Genomic DNA, 14,419 nt, shown 5'->3' with positions numbered 1-14,419 from the left:
GGTGTGCTGACTACACCATTTCGACGGCGATGGGTTTGATGTGTCTGTCTGACTGGCACTAGAACCACGTCCGCCACCTTTTCTTGAAGCTTGGACAAGGTCCGCTCTGGGGAAGGACAGCAACGGTCCATGTCATCTGGGAGGCAACAGTACCATCAAACTCCGCCTCCAGATCAGGGCGCAACTGAGATGTGCGGCGTCGTGGCATGCCGAACATAAGGGACTCACTCCGTCCATTCACATTCAGTCCGTCTCAGCCGAGATCAATCTGATCAAGTGATCAGCCATTTCAGGTATCGGAGCCAAATGAAATCCGCTCTTCCTTCCGGTTTCCTTGAAAACCTCCAGGACACGCCGGCTGTACCATCCGAACGCCCGGTTCATGGCCTTGAACTAGCCATTTGGGGTTTGTTAAGGTTGCATCCGCTCTTCCAGTATCCTCGTGGTTGGCTCGACTTTTATTTAATTCGGGTCACTTGCCGAAACTTCTTGGGACACATCTTCTAGCCAATGGTCTCGCGTACGAGCAATTTCAACCTACACGATCTTTTAAAGGGTTTCCGTGAAACTGCATTTAGCCTGATTTGTGGGATATCTCCGAATACGCTTAACGGAGCCGTGCTGCCGCATTTCCATTCCCACCAACTCGACTCCTATCTTGGATCCGTCTCTGCCCAGCTGGGATGTCGAGACAGGGCGGACATGAACCAACCTGGTAATATCGATCGATGCCGCTGGTCGCACTGGACTCTATAAAGACGGCGCCTGCAGGCTCTCAGATGGGGATGCTCAAATCACTTGCTCGTTGACATTCTTTCAGAGACCCTTGACTTTCCATCATGCGTTCCGTTACCGTTTCCAGCCTGGTTGTTTTCATACATTTGCTCACGGCTACTTTGGCTGCGTCTGGGGCTGGCAAATCCACGAGGTTGGCATCCAGTACTAAATCTTGCTCGAAAGAGTGATGTAGCTCATACACTGTCATATAGATACTGGGACTGCTGCAAGCCATCTTGCGCGTGGCAGCAAAAGGCATCCGTCAACCGTCCAGTTCTAACCTGCGACAAGAATGATCTCCCTCTGGGTCCCGACGCCAAGAGTGGCTGCGAAAGCGGTGGTTCTGCATACACATGCACCAATCAAGCTCCTTGGGCCGTCAACGATCTCGTGTCCTTTGGATTCGCAGCTACAGCTATCAGTGGCGGTACCGAGGCTAGTTGGTGTTGCGGTTGCTACGCGTGAGATCATGCAACAGGCCCTTGACCGCTCTCACACGCTGATACTAGAGCCAGCATAACGTTCACATCCGGCAAAAACAAGGGCAAGGTTATGGTTGTGCAGTCTACCAATACAGGTAAGGGAATGGGAAGGAGGAGTCTCAGTACCTGTGTCCGGAATGGCATTGACGCGGCGTCCAGGCGGTGACTTGGGCAGCAACCACTTCGACATCATGATGCCCGGCGGCGGTCTGGGGATATTTGACGGCTGCACGAGCGAGTTCGGATTCCAGTTTCCTGGCGCTCGTTACGGTGGTGTCTCAAGCCGTAGCGAGTGTTCTTCCCTGCCTGCCAAGCTCCAAAGCGGTTGCCAATGGAGGTTCGATTGGTTCATGAACGCGGACAACCCGAGCTTGTCCTTCACTCAGGTTCAGTGCCCATCAGAATTGGTGGCCCGGTCAGGCTGTCGCCGCTCCGACGATGCCAGCTTCCCTGCCTTTCAAATGCCGACCAACACAAAATGGGAGCCGCCGCAGCCCACCGAAACGGCGGGGCCACACGAGCAGTGCGATAGCACTGCATGGGATGTACAGAAGAAGGTTTGGTGTTTTCTTTGGCCAAATTTTCTAAAGCAGCTATTGACTAATCCGTGCTAAAGTGTACCTCTGGCTACTACTGTAAATATGTGACCGACTGTAAGCTTGTTATAAAGCAAACCCATTTGCAGAAACTTTGCTCACACCTGACGCAGATTATTGGCAATGCGTCCAAGGCACCAATCCCACGGCGGCGTCGTCTTCGTCGAGTTCAAGAGCATCTCCGACGACGACGACGACGACGACGACAAGCGCAAGCCTGCCGGCCTCCACTACGGCGGCTTCTCAAGCAATCTCAACCACCAGCCACACACCCTCCACATCCAGCTCCGCATCAGTCATATCCACGATAAAGTCCGTCCCGGTAGGGGGGACGGCATCCGTCTGGGCTCAGTGCAACGCCAGCTCCTGGCCCACGCCTTCAGCATGCGCCGCTGGTGCTGCCTGTGTGTCGTTGAACCCGTTCTATTGGCAGTGCCAGCCTACGGGAGTATGAACTGGACAAGAATTCGACCCTCACAATTGCAGGATACCCTATAATATTTATCACTGTCATCAGTCACATGATAAGGGGCATATGCCGGAGGACCCGTGACCCGGGCGGGAGATTGCCATGTTTCCTTTCCAGGTCATACACATAGAATATGTAGGGTTCCAAGTAGACCGCAAGATCAATGATTTTATCTATTATACCGAAACCATGGCCCTGGTAAGTGACTACACATCCATCCAGCTCAAGTGGGTGTTAGGTTTCACGCCAACACGCCACCCTAAACGTCCATTCCGACATTCTCGCCATCGCACTAGTAATGGCAAATGCCGCCGACATCATCATCAATAGTCCAGGTGCCAGCTAAGCCGCTGACCTCAACTTCAACTGTATGGGGCTGGCTAGGCTTGCCCAGAAAGAAGTCACCCTTGCCTTCGGACTTGACGGTCCTGCTCATGAACCGGCGAGTCCACTCCTCGATGGCGGGCTCGCCAGTCTCGTCCCGTGCCTGTTTCAAGAACGGGATGAGGGCAGTCCCGCCGGTGCCTTTCAGGTTCTTCTTGCCTCCGGTGTTCTCCAACTTGCTACCCTGCTCGGTGGACTGGCGCTGACGCGAGGCCGTGGCCAGATTAAGACGCTGACGTGCTGCCTCGGGGCTTCTTGATCTGCTGCGGGCACGTACCTCGCGCGAGGGCAGTATGATGTAGCGAGTGACAATGGCGATGTGCTTGTCGCGGAATGCACTAAGCATGGCGAGGCAGGCGTCGTAGGCCAGACACAAATTGCGGTCATCCTTGCGAGACTCGACAAATTCGCGAATGTTGGCGACGCTAGAAACGTCCTTAAGGAACCGGGCATGGGGGCCAGGCATGTACCGGCGCATCTCCATGATGAAGTTGTGACGCGGCACCGGAGCCCGAGACTCCCGTTCCGATTCGGTAGAGGGGTCCCGCTTCTCGCCGGTTGGCCGGTGGTCGATGCCAAGGATGACATCAAAGAACTGGATCAGACTGCTCTGGGCGTTGCTACCGCCGCTGTACTGACGGTAGTCCTCCTTTCCAGACCCGTCGTCGTAATTGACGCCATCGGGGAGCCCGGCTTCGGCCATGTTCTTACTCCCAGCGAGGAAGGTTCGGATGCGATTGTAGAAGATGTTGGGGTCGCAACTCTCGTGCATACGCTGCAAGATGTTGGTCAAATCGGTGAGGCGCTCAGCAAAGGTGCGCAAGCAACGGGCTACGGTCGCGGCATCTGCTTGGCGAGCAGCGGCCACGGCCGTCAGCATAAGGGGGATGATGGGGCCGCCGCGTGCCTCGATGGCGACAGAGACAAGATAAAACCACGACTCATCAAGGGAGCCAGTGAAGGTGTTGAGGGTAGCGAGGTTCTCGAGGTTGTCAATGTCCTCATCGACAAACAGGGGCTTGAAGTTCCAAAGACACAGAGCGGCATAGGTGGCAACCGGGGGCAGCTCGAGGTGATTGGAGATCTTCAAAAGGGGGATGGTGATGGCGGGCGGCAGCTGGTCGCACGGCTCATCGCCGCCCCAGATGTAGGCGTGTGCCATGAAGCACAGCAGGGAGTACGCTCTCCGCCATTCTGCGTCATGTTCCAGACCGATGGTGGAGAGGACAGGCAGCCGGTCGACAACCGGACGGAGACGACGGCTGAGGACAAGTGCCTGGAGGTTGGCGACAACGGCCTCCCACTTGTTATAGTAGGGGTCCGGTAGTCGGGTCAGTGGAAGAACGTCCGGCAGGAATCCATGGGACGGGGAGATTCCATAGTCAGACAACACGGGGATAGGAGGGAGCATAATGAGTATGCCCTTCGTCGCCTGTGTAGGCCGTCCGCTTTCGGTTCAGGGTTGAGGTTGTTGAGGTTTGAGGTGTGTGAAGCAACGGCTTATCCGCAGGATGGTGACAGACGTCAAGTCTTTGTGGCGAGAAGGGAGGTTTGGTTGCGATGCAATAGACAGTATTCAATAAGGTCCTGACGCAAGGAGTATCCAGGTATAGCTGGAATACTCCTCAGCCGTGCGAAAGATCCTTGAAACTGCGAGCATTCAACAAGAATATCCAAGACGAGTTGAAAAAGACTATTTTCTTCTTCTAATTGCTGCCAATTGCTAGTAACGATGTTGGCTGTGTGTGACAGGAGTGGAAGAGCGGCGGCCGGGAGCGACAGCGGCGGCGAGGAGTGTGGTGTGGTTTATTAATGCGCGCAACGGTCGGTCCCCGTTCGGCTAAGTGGGATTGGACAGGGGGGGGAAAGGTTCCAGGGGTTTCCCTCGAGCAGGTTCAAAACAAAAAAAAAAGAAGAGGAAAAAAACCTCTGTAAGCAGATGAGGTGCTTGCGGAAAGGTACACTAAATGAATGACGATGGAAACAGGGCCGTACCGAGCTAACAGAGCCGAATGGTCGCGCCGCGTGGTCTTGGGGGTTGTAATGCGCAATTCGAAACATGCGGCGACTTACGAGGCGTCTGCCCGTTTTGCAGTACTCACGCTTACGGATCAGCGGGGTACGTGGTTTTCATTTCTTTCATCCTTTATTACTCCGAGTCCGTGAATGATAAAGTTGGACAAACCAAGAAAACAACCTGGGGTTTCATTGCAATATAGAAGCTTTACTGTATTACTCTAGCGGTTGAACAAACCTACCGACTGGTCGGCAGGATCAAAACGCAGGGAAGTGCGATGATAATTCAGCTCATCGTTGTTTGACCTCTTTATCGACCCGACTCAAGCCTCCACACTCTTAGCCCTTCTGTCTCTAATAGACAGCGGAGCAGGAATCGACCGGGCGACTACCTATGCGGGCTCGGTCAGTCCTTTAGCCTGCAAGATTTCAATGAGTCGGTCCAACAACTTATGTCTGCCTCTCCCATCGCAGATATGGGTTGCCGGCGAGAAAACCGAGGTGGTATGCAGCTCCGACGCCGGCCCGGAGACGCGTGAAAAGACAAGCCCACCGATCAGCACGTCGCCCTTGTTCATGCAAGGTCCGGACGATCTACCTTTCAGCGCCACTGTCCGACTCGTCCGAGATTTCCCCAACGTTTGCTGTCGTCATCAGTTGTCGTTCAGTATCCCAGTGGGTGGTCATGGAACTGAGGATGCTCCGGAAGTGTGTCAATACAGACAGATACGGCGGCGATCTGAATTCTGGCTCGACTGCCTGGCTGAACAAGATCCGAAGGCAACCAACTAACATGTGCGATTGCAGCGTGAAGGGCATCTAGCTCTTGCAGTGCCTCGTGCATCTCCCAGGCCCCACATCGTCACAGCAAGCTTTGCGTCATCTGCGACCTTGAGTTTATATTCGTACTGGGTACTTACTTTGGCCATGATACACACAGGTACCTAGGTCAGGTACCTTTCTCAGCATTGCAGTGCGGTGCCCAACCACCGATCCCCGAGCTTCAACATCCGCGTCGATCCTCTCCCGCCCGCCCGTGCTCAGCTGCCTACACCAAGTTGACGGAAGGTGAATGACGCCGTTCCCTCCCCGCTGTCCGATCTCTGCTGTTGCCGTCTTCCGACCGACTTTATTGGGCCGCCCGTCACCGTTGCGTCCTCCACCGAACTGAACACACGCATCGTACCGGGCCTCGGGTCCCCCGCGATATGCATTCATGACTTGAGCCTTGTCCGCCGTATCCCCGCACCTGCCCGTACGCGCTTCGATTTTGGTGCCGCGTTCCCTCCATCTCTTCCCCCCCTTTCTCGCCTCATCACCGCCATGCCCGTTCCGCAACACGTCTTGAATTGGCTCTACAGCGTTCTCACAAGCGTAGCTAAACACCTTTCTCCTCGCGCCACCTTTTGTTCCCCGACTAACGCGCCGCCTTTGCCAGGAATACCACGATGTGAACCGCACCTACAACGATGTCGCACAGGCGCTCTCCCACTACTCCTCTCTATCGCCGCGGACCGATGTCCACAGTATGTGCCCTCGCGATTCCACCACGATTTCTCCAGAGCTACTGCTGATGCCTTTCTTAGCCTTTGACAATGGTGCCTCCGCCCTTCTCCTCCACCTCTCTGGCACCTTGCCAGTCATCTTCAGAGGCACCACCTACCGCTTCCCAATCTCAATATGGGTTCCTCACGCCTACCCTCGAGAGGCTCCGCTGGTCTACGTGACTCCCACCGAAACCATGATGGTCCGACCCGGCCAGCATGTAGACCCCCAAGGACAGATTTATCATCCATATCTTGTAGGATGGGCCGCTTTCTGGGATGTGCGTCCATTCTGCCCCTGTGTCTCCCGTCGCAACCCTTGTCTGACTGTTTGTAATGTAGAAATCAACCATCCTCGACTTCCTCGCCATCTTGAGAGACATCTTCGCCAAAGAGCCGCCTGTCATCGCCCGACAACAGCCAAGTCAACAACATACTCCTCTTCATGCTGCCCCTCCTTCGCAAACGTATGGCCAAACGCCTCCTCCTCTCCCGCCTCTGCCCCCTGATTTGGCTCCTCGTCCAGCCAGCCGCCCGCCGACCGAGGCGCCCACAGGTTCTTCACGCCCTCCGCCCCCCCCGCCAAAACAATCCGGCCCTGAGCCTTCGTACCGGAGCCCGCCACCCCCGATCGAGGCGAGACACGGCCCCCCTCTGCCGCCTTTACCACCTGGTGCCGAACGTACAACAGTTCATGGAGACCACAGCGTACATCCACCAAATCGGTCTCAGAGTCAGACTTACTCCCGTTACGACTCGGCTCCGCCTCTGCCTCCGGTACCTGCCTCGCAACAACTATCATCACCAGCCCTGTCCCCACGTTCCGCGCACGATCTTCAGCAGCATCAGCGGCACCAATTTTCTCGCGACGACGCTCCTCATCCACAAGGTACCTCCGAAGACCCTCGGCACTCCGCCTTGTTCCTACCTCATCGGCAAAGTGCTCCTCAATACGATGGACCTCCGCCCAGGTGGCAGCCGGCCGGGCAGTATCAGGCACAGCTGCTGCAGCAAGAACGGCGCTTACAGCACCAGCCACCTCTGCAACAGAATATAGCAAAGCCAGCTCCGCCTCCGGATCTGCTCGATGAGCCTCTCACCTTGAGTATACCTTCGCCATCATCCGTCCCCGCGCCACCAATACCTCCAAACCCGGAGAAAGACGCGTTACTGCACCAACTAGCGCAAACACTCCACTCCCTTCGTCAACGTAGTCGGCAACAGAACGAGTCCAGCATGGCAGGCTTGCAGGCGCAACGTACAGCCATGATATCCGCATTTTCGACGTTGCAGTCCGAGATGGGCACCTTGGGTCAAACGTCGGCCCTACTTCAGACCAACGCAAATATCCTCGTGGAAGCGCTGCGAAAGGCTGATGCTGTCATCGAGGGCTCATCACGTCAGACCGCCCCCGACATCGATGAATTGCTAGTGGCGCCTACGGTTGTGGCTAATCAGCTCTACGCGCTGGTGGCCGAGGAGAAGGCCATTGGGGACACCATTTTCGTGTTGGGCCGGGCTGTGGAACGGGGTAGAATTTCACCTGCTGTCTTTTCCAAGACGACGCGCTCTCTTGCTCGCGAATGGTACTTGAAGAAGGCATTGGTTCGCAAGATAGGGAAGGGAATGGGTTTGACAGCATAGCAATGCGGGTCTTCTCCGTCGCCCTACGCATAGAGCCCAGAAACACGCACACTTGGGCATAAATAGAGGTTTATTCGACTACGTTGCTCAACGCCTGGTACTCATCTTTTGACTGGCTGCGTCCAGTACAAACGCGCGCATGACCGATGTCCCCCACAAGCCCTCGTACTCCTGAATAAAATACATGTACCATTCTGTGCTACGCTAAGACGTCAAGAAGCAGTCCAAACAGTCTATTAGCCGAGCAGTCAGCTTCTGTAGTCTCTCTTGCTATTCTGGCTAGCAACTTATTGCACCCCGCCCAACTGTACCGGCACCAACGGTCGCTAATAGTGGATTCTGCACTCGGTGCCGCCCAGTAGAAAGCCTCAAGATGATCGCAACCACCCCCAACTGAATATCGGTGCCTCTCTAGTTCGGTCATTTCAGCGAACTGAGCCTGATGATTCGACCTAAGCTTGACACCAACTTGATCCAATGACTGGGCCGGTCGTACCCATGGGCAGAGCTGTCTTTCGCCGCTGATGGACACCATCGAGATGAGGTACTTCGTTTCGATGCTTGCGTATTATGGCGGGCATGCTTCTGCGTGTTGAGAGATTCTTAGTTCTGGCAGTCGCAGGGGGCTCAGAGATATAGCGAGATGAAAACTCTGACGGAAGAGGTATGTCATCCAACCCACCAGCCGTTTTGCTCAAAAGCTGTGTTTCATTCTTCTGGCCGGCACTCAGATATGATCCTTGCCGGGCATGGGGAACTCCTGTTATAATCATTGCGTGTTCTTTGCAGCCGCTTTCGTCTCCATTGCTAGCATCATTGTCGTGTGATTTGTTCTTATACCAGGATGCCGAGATCTTTCTCCGAGCCTCACGACCGCGCTTGAAGCCTAGGCTATTGAATCGACTTCCAAGGAGACTCCTCTCCAAATCCACCCCGCGGTGTTGCTTATGCATACGACGAATCAAAGCTTTTCCATGTGCCAATGCGGTGGTTTCGATGTTGGGTCGGCATATGGACTCGTATGCGTTGATACAGTCCTTCAGTGATGAGTGAGTCGTCTCGTTCGACACACGGATATCGGTTGACATCTGAAGTGACCGGCGTTCTGGAAGGACTTCTAATGATGCTCTTGCCTGGGACGCTCGACCATAGTCGGGCCATGACGCCCCATTGGGGCCAGTAATGGTTGGCGTTTTCTTCCCTGGGCCAGTGTGACGACGTCTTAGTTGCGAGCCACCTTGCGAGCCGCTGTCCTTGGAGCTTCTGTCAAACAGTTTCCGCAAAGTCATAACTCTGTTCTGGGGGTCTTTGCCTTCGGCTTTGGTCGGTGAGAGGGTTAGGCCTAGACTTTCACTTGTAGTGTGTCTGCCGTGGCTTTGGATATCGGTGTTCGACCGGGGAATAGTGTATGCGTTGAGTTCCGACAGCCGTCTACTCTGCTTCCTGGTCAAGAACGGTGTCCTAGTAACTGGTTGTTCCTGCAAGTAAGTGTTTATCTCGGAAACCAACTCTGGCGACTCGCAGCCCGATAAATCTCTTGAGTGGAGGACATCCATGGCTCGTGGCCACAGCGCAGACATTTCTCTTCTACTTTTATATCTCTCCGGGATGGCAAGCTTCTTCTTCTTCTTCTTCTGCAAATTTTCGCTTATGGAAAGGACAATCTGGCCGAGCTTGTTCCCGATTGTCTTGGATACGCTGCGGGTCCATACTGTGGGATGTATTGGGTTTGGCTCCTTCCAGCCACGGCGAGGCTGTTCTTCGTGGGTTCTATTTTCCGGTGCTCTCGAGTCGTTTTGGCGGAGTGTAGCCCCATTAGACGCCGTCTGCCAGGCCCTGGGTCTCGATTGTCTCTCCGGTGATGGTGTCTGTGGGGGGAGAGCGGACCGCTGCGGTATTTTGACGGCGGCAAACTTGCTTACTTGACAGAAAACTCAGGGGCATTTGCATTTCAATCAGCATTTGAGGTGGCTTGGTGTAGCCTGGGATGTCAATCGTACCTGTGGTGGACTCAAAGATCTGGCGTCTTTCGGCCACCAGGCTTTTGTTGCTCCCGCTCGTGACGGTGTGGGTGGTAACGGGCTGCCTCTCGCCGGTGAATATAACAAACGTACACACGATTGTCTCGGCAGTCGATTGTTTTCTTAAAAATCGAGAGTCTCGTGGCATACAAAGCGGCCCTCTGCGAGAGGAGATCTGACTTGAGCTTGAGGTCGAGATCGGCTGCTCATGTTTGATGCGGCCATCGCCAAAGGCAGAATTCTCAATGTTGTTGTTTTGTCCGTCTTGCCTACCATTTGACCTGATCAAGCTGCTCCTGGCTGAAGAATAAGATGTGCCGGTGTCTACTATTTCGGGGCCGGCACCGGCCCGGACTTCTAGACTGGTTGTGCCATCGAGGATCTCGAACTTTGATACAATGGAAGCCAAGCTTGTTGTAGACTGTGTGGATGGGGAGAATGCCAGAGTCCCAGCCTTCTTGAACGCGAGTCATGGACGCCGAGGCTTCGGCTCGCAAAGTTGTTCTGGCAAGGTGTCTGGCTCATCAAGCGCGTGCTTGTTCTTCGGTGAGAGACGGAGGGGTGCTGGCCTGGGGTCATCTGGGGCGAAGTCCTTGTGCATAGAGTGTCGGGCCTGAGAGAGAACTGCAGAGAGCGTGTTCTCCATTGGATGTCAGGTTGCAGGGAAACGACAGTGTCCCTACTAGTATTGGAGGTTGTGTACGGGTTCAATGGACGGAAAACATGAGGTCTGCGGGTGGTTCTCTACGCGGGGAGACAGTCCGAAGATGATAATAGTTTCTGGTGTGTCATTTCGAAATTCAATTTACCATTCACCTCGTGATGCAGTTGGTTCTGGGGAAGAACGATGGCACCGAGCGTTCCTTGTCCTTAGTCCCTTCTTCCGAGGCTCGTAGTCGGTTCTTCCCCAAGGCAACCACGTTGCCCCGTAATTCCATCTGTATCGTCTCCCATGAACAGAGATGCAAAACAGTTTGGGTTTGTAGCTCACGGGGACTTCAAGCTCCTGCTTCGTCCGGAACGTCACTAGATGCATGGGAGGTCACTGAAAAGCAGAAATTTAACACTGACTGATGCAACACGTAATGGCATGGCATGGCATGGCACTGATTTCGTTACGCATATACCGGCCAACGCCACGCCGAGGGTTTCAACATCATTCAGTGAATTCTTTGGTTGGTTAAACCTCTATCAGCATGTCATCTGCATCACACGGCAGGTGTCTCAAACAGTATTGACCCAAGTTGAATATGACAAATTTATGGGTAGAGCTGGGAATGACCCCGTTGACGAAGTGAAGCGTCCTCGAAGACAGGTTTTAACAAGGGGGCAAATGAACCGATGGTGTGTCGGTATAGGGAAGATGCCGACATAGAAGCGCTTTTTGAACAGGCCGCAATGACGCCACTGCTTTTCTTCTACTTTGATGCTCGTCTCATTTGTCAGGTGACCCCTCTGAGAAGGCAAGTCGGAGATTGGGGGCTCAAATTCTCTCTTCGTAGAGTGCCATCTCTCGATCCACTCGAATGAATCCCTCCTCGGGGTCATCGTCGATGATGTGCTGCGACTCGGCACCAATCGAATCAGCATGAGGGTGAGGGCGCACATGGACAGACTCAATGTGCGAGGTGACAGCACCTTGGGTGCTTCCATATATGCGGGTACTCGGCCCGCTGTTCAAGCCAACTTTGGGAAGCGCAATGGAATTGGTCGTGCAACAACTTCGCCGTGGTGTGCCGGACGAGACACGAGAGGCGATCAAGGATCCTAGCGGAAGGAAGACGAGGACTGAGGTGTAGGTCAGAGAGCCCGACTCGAAGTTGATCCAGCTTCCCCATTGTATAACAGCGAACATGACTAGCCGGTTCCGATTAGATATGCCCAAGAGGAGAACTGAAGGTAGCACAAACCAGGTATGATCATCAAAAGGCCATTGGTGATGATCAGTATTTCCATGGCACTCATCCCCTGTCTCGAGGGAAGGATGCCGCGATTTTTAACAAGGTGCATCAGGAGCTTGATGTTGAACAAGGCGCAGTAGTAAGTAATGGAGACTGCTCCGACAATGCCGCTGCTCTGGGAGATCCAAAGCGAACCGGCAACCGACATCGACATAATAGCCTTTATGTTAACGATGCTACACCAAACTCGCAGGGTGATGGCTGCTGCTGAAACGAAGCAGGAAAACCCGGTAAAACCCCACTTCCAGAGGCCCGGCAGCAGGTTAACGAGAGCCCATGCCTGGATGCCGAGCGACACCTGAATAAGGATATGCAGAAGTAGCGAAATGGCTTCCGTCGCAACACTGCGGTAGTGGTCTGCCAGCGATATGTGAGAGTAGTCGGCTGCCAAGAGACAGTAGATGTTGGACCAGTTGGACGTGAAGTGAACCGCCAGCAGCGTCATGCGGACAATGTTGAGCATGAGACCGGTGATCTGGAGCCACAAGGAGACTTTGATGGGCTTGAAGGGGGGCATCATGACAATAATGGTCAATAGCAGCATGAAGCTTGCTCCGATCTGAGAGCCATAATTGGCGCTTGTGCTGATGAAATCCTGGTATAGTGCGTTAACTTGTGCCAGTCCGAGAACCAGGGTTTCGTTGTCGGTCTTCTTGATGGAGAAGTTCTGCTGGAAAGGATCGAAGTCGTCCATGTCTTCAGTGGTGCTGGTGTGACAGAGGAACAAGCATCGGCTCGCTAGCCATCCAGCTACGAGGTAGGTGAAGAAGGATCGTTGGTCTGTATAAGAAGTGGTCACATTCCACTGAACATGGTTTACTACCACAATACAAGACCAGGAAGCTGGCGGGACTTGGGAGGTATTCAGCTTGCTGGTGATGAACGCGACAACCATGCACATGAGACGAAACAGCCTTCATTACGGCGCGCATTGGTAGGGGGACGCAGGACCCATGCTCGTCGTATATCAAAAAACAGACCGCCCAGGAGCTGTGATCTGAGGTGATTTTGTTCGATTCGGAGTTTCCACTACCTGCGCAAACATAGGCGGAGCTGGGATGTTTGGTGGTTTTCATACAGGGGCGGGACTGGGCGTCAAACCAGTATTGTACGTTGGCATCTAAGCACAGCCCTTCCGTTTGCCCCCAGTCCATTTCAAGAGCGGCAAGAGATAATTAGCCTAGGCACACTCCAGCTTCCGACGAACCATGGCATCTTCAGAGTCAGTCGCCACAAGAGACTGTCACGCCTCCTCGTTGGCACAATCGGTGGCATTCTAGACGCGCACGTATGGTACCAGCCAGAGGGTCCGTGTTCTCTCGATAATAAAAAGACCTTAGTTCACTACGCCTTGCCCTCTTGAAGATATGTCGTCATGGTGGCCAGGGGCGGTGGGTTTAGATCCCAGCATTCGACGGAGACCGTCCGAGAATTATTATGATTAGACTCGTGCCGCCAGGTTACTTGAAGTTGAACTGCTCAACGAAAGGGCCGTGCCAGCTGGGAGTTTGAAGACAAGCCACCGCCTCACTGCCAGTCCCAAAAACCAATCAGCGGGAACGGGTGACAAACGCCGCGTGTACGTGACACCAGGCCCGGTTCCGTGGAGATCCACTTGTGCCGCCGACCTTGTCGGAGCCCCGACCCCGTAAAACTCCACAGCACCGCACTTGACCGGGAGTTGTAAACTCAGGTGCTTCGCCGCAGCAGGTTCTTACCCTTCATTTTTTCTTTCGATGTATCGAATATAATTATCACTTCTAGAACTAGAGAAGGAAGCCCGTGGCTGCTCTGGTTACATACCAGCAACCCTTCAGCTGTTCGATTTGTATCACGATTCCACGCTGAGAAGCGAGAAATAATAGGTATGAAAACATTCCTGAGCCGTCAGGTGGTTTTTTCCGGGAGCAGACGACAAGCGGGGTCGGAATTTCTGTGTGAGACAAAGAGATAACTTGCCGAGACCGTAGCAGCCAATTTCTCCCGGAGCGGGGGCTGTGAGAGGTCTGGCCCTCCGCATGTCTCGCCTTGACGTTCGAGCTGACTGCCCGCTTGCCACATGCCTGCCCGAACTCCCCTGCTTCCGAGTGCCCCTCTGATGACTAGCCCGGGCCCATTTCACTGCAAGGTACACGTTGATTGCGCTCCGTTTGACTTGAGTTGCAACACTAATGCCGGTTCCGGTGGCCATGGCACGATGGCTTGCAAATGCGACACGCCTCCCGCTTAAGAGTCAGCAGAGCAACGGATGCTTGCATGGCAAGAAGTGGTAGTAGATCTACCCACAGCAGCCACATACCTATATGTTGTCTAATATATCTCTTGTCTAAGACAGTCAGATGCTAGAGCTCCAAGTTATAGCGGTGGTAGTGGTATCGCCTCTTGGGACCCGTTCGCCCACCATGGCCGAAACAGAACTCGCCCGTGCAGGATCTCAACATGCGCTAGATCTTGTAACACCTATCATCCCCTGGCGTTCTATTTGCACCACCGACTTCATGAAATAGAGTAGAGACACTGCCATG

General features: G+C 54.1%; 5 protein-coding genes across 5 annotated transcripts; 2 read left to right on the top strand and 3 right to left on the bottom strand.

The window, feature by feature from the left end:
* Window positions 1-804: 804 nt before the first annotated feature.
* CDEST_14118 (Putative glycoside hydrolase, family 45, RlpA-like domain superfamily) lies at window positions 805-2,614 on the top strand. The gene is made up of 6 exons (XM_062930274.1): window positions 805-928; window positions 990-1,238; window positions 1,293-1,354; window positions 1,419-1,821; window positions 1,876-1,902; window positions 1,969-2,614. Exons 1-6 carry the CDS (start codon window positions 840-842, stop codon window positions 2,351-2,353), a joined length of 1,215 nt encoding a protein of 404 aa, XP_062786325.1. The 5' UTR covers window positions 805-839; the 3' UTR covers window positions 2,354-2,614.
* Window position 2,615: 1 nt separating this feature from the next.
* On the bottom strand, window positions 2,616-5,132 carry CDEST_14117 (Putative indoleamine 2,3-dioxygenase). The gene has a single exon (XM_062930273.1). The coding sequence runs from the start codon at window positions 4,117-4,119 to the stop codon at window positions 2,617-2,619; it is 1,503 nt and encodes a 500-aa protein (XP_062786324.1). The 5' UTR covers window positions 4,120-5,132; the 3' UTR covers window position 2,616.
* Window positions 5,133-5,577: 445 nt separating this feature from the next.
* Window positions 5,578-8,009, top strand: CDEST_14116 (Putative ubiquitin E2 variant, ubiquitin-conjugating enzyme/RWD, steadiness box (SB)). Its single transcript, XM_062930272.1, has 4 exons — window positions 5,578-6,098; window positions 6,163-6,250; window positions 6,311-6,549; window positions 6,611-8,009. The coding sequence occupies exons 1-4, from the start codon at window positions 6,048-6,050 to the stop codon at window positions 7,910-7,912; spliced, it is 1,680 nt and encodes a 559-aa protein (XP_062786323.1). The 5' UTR covers window positions 5,578-6,047; the 3' UTR covers window positions 7,913-8,009.
* Window positions 8,010-8,364: 355 nt separating this feature from the next.
* CDEST_14115 (uncharacterized protein) lies at window positions 8,365-10,579 on the bottom strand (the record flags this gene model as incomplete). The annotated part of the gene is made up of 3 exons (XM_062930271.1): window positions 8,365-9,780; window positions 9,827-10,290; window positions 10,411-10,579. The coding sequence occupies 3 exons, from the start codon at window positions 10,577-10,579 to the stop codon at window positions 8,365-8,367; spliced, it is 2,049 nt and encodes a 682-aa protein (XP_062786322.1).
* Window positions 10,580-11,416: 837 nt separating this feature from the next.
* CDEST_14114 (uncharacterized protein) lies at window positions 11,417-12,588 on the bottom strand (the record flags this gene model as incomplete). The annotated part of the gene is made up of 2 exons (XM_062930270.1): window positions 11,417-11,790; window positions 11,844-12,588. The coding sequence occupies 2 exons, from the start codon at window positions 12,586-12,588 to the stop codon at window positions 11,417-11,419; spliced, it is 1,119 nt and encodes a 372-aa protein (XP_062786321.1).
* Window positions 12,589-14,419: the final 1,831 nt, after the last annotated feature.

The sequence above is a fragment of the Colletotrichum destructivum genome, chromosome 9, assembly GCF_034447905.1.
Source record: "Colletotrichum destructivum chromosome 9, complete sequence".
NCBI classification, from domain to species: Eukaryota; Fungi; Ascomycota; class Sordariomycetes; order Glomerellales; family Glomerellaceae; genus Colletotrichum; species Colletotrichum destructivum.
The sequence above is the reverse complement of the archived record's forward strand: the minus strand, read 5'-3'. Positions and strand labels throughout refer to the sequence as shown.

What these genes read in the sequence shown, in the direction of transcription:
- CDEST_14118 (XM_062930274.1), top strand. Translation starts at nt 840, where the DNA reads ATGCGTTCCGTTACCGTTTCCAGCCTGGTTGTTTTCATACATTTGCTC. An exon ending in TGGTGTTGCGGTTGCTACGC is followed by an intron (nt 1,239 to 1,292) that starts GTGAGATCATGC and finishes TACTAGAGCCAG; the next exon opens with CATAACGTTCACATCCGGCA. An exon ending in GATGTACAGAAGAAGGTTTG is followed by an intron (nt 1,822 to 1,875) that starts GTGTTTTCTTTG and finishes TCCGTGCTAAAG; the next exon opens with TGTACCTCTGGCTACTACTG.
- CDEST_14117 (XM_062930273.1), bottom strand. Translation starts at nt 4,119, where the DNA reads ATGCTCCCTCCTATCCCCGTGTTGTCTGACTATGGAATCTCCCCGTCC.
- CDEST_14116 (XM_062930272.1), top strand. Translation starts at nt 6,048, where the DNA reads ATGCCCGTTCCGCAACACGTCTTGAATTGGCTCTACAGCGTTCTCACA. An exon ending in TCTACAGCGTTCTCACAAGC is followed by an intron (nt 6,099 to 6,162) that starts GTAGCTAAACAC and finishes CGCCTTTGCCAG; the next exon opens with GAATACCACGATGTGAACCG. An exon ending in GCCGCGGACCGATGTCCACA is followed by an intron (nt 6,251 to 6,310) that starts GTATGTGCCCTC and finishes TGCCTTTCTTAG; the next exon opens with CCTTTGACAATGGTGCCTCC.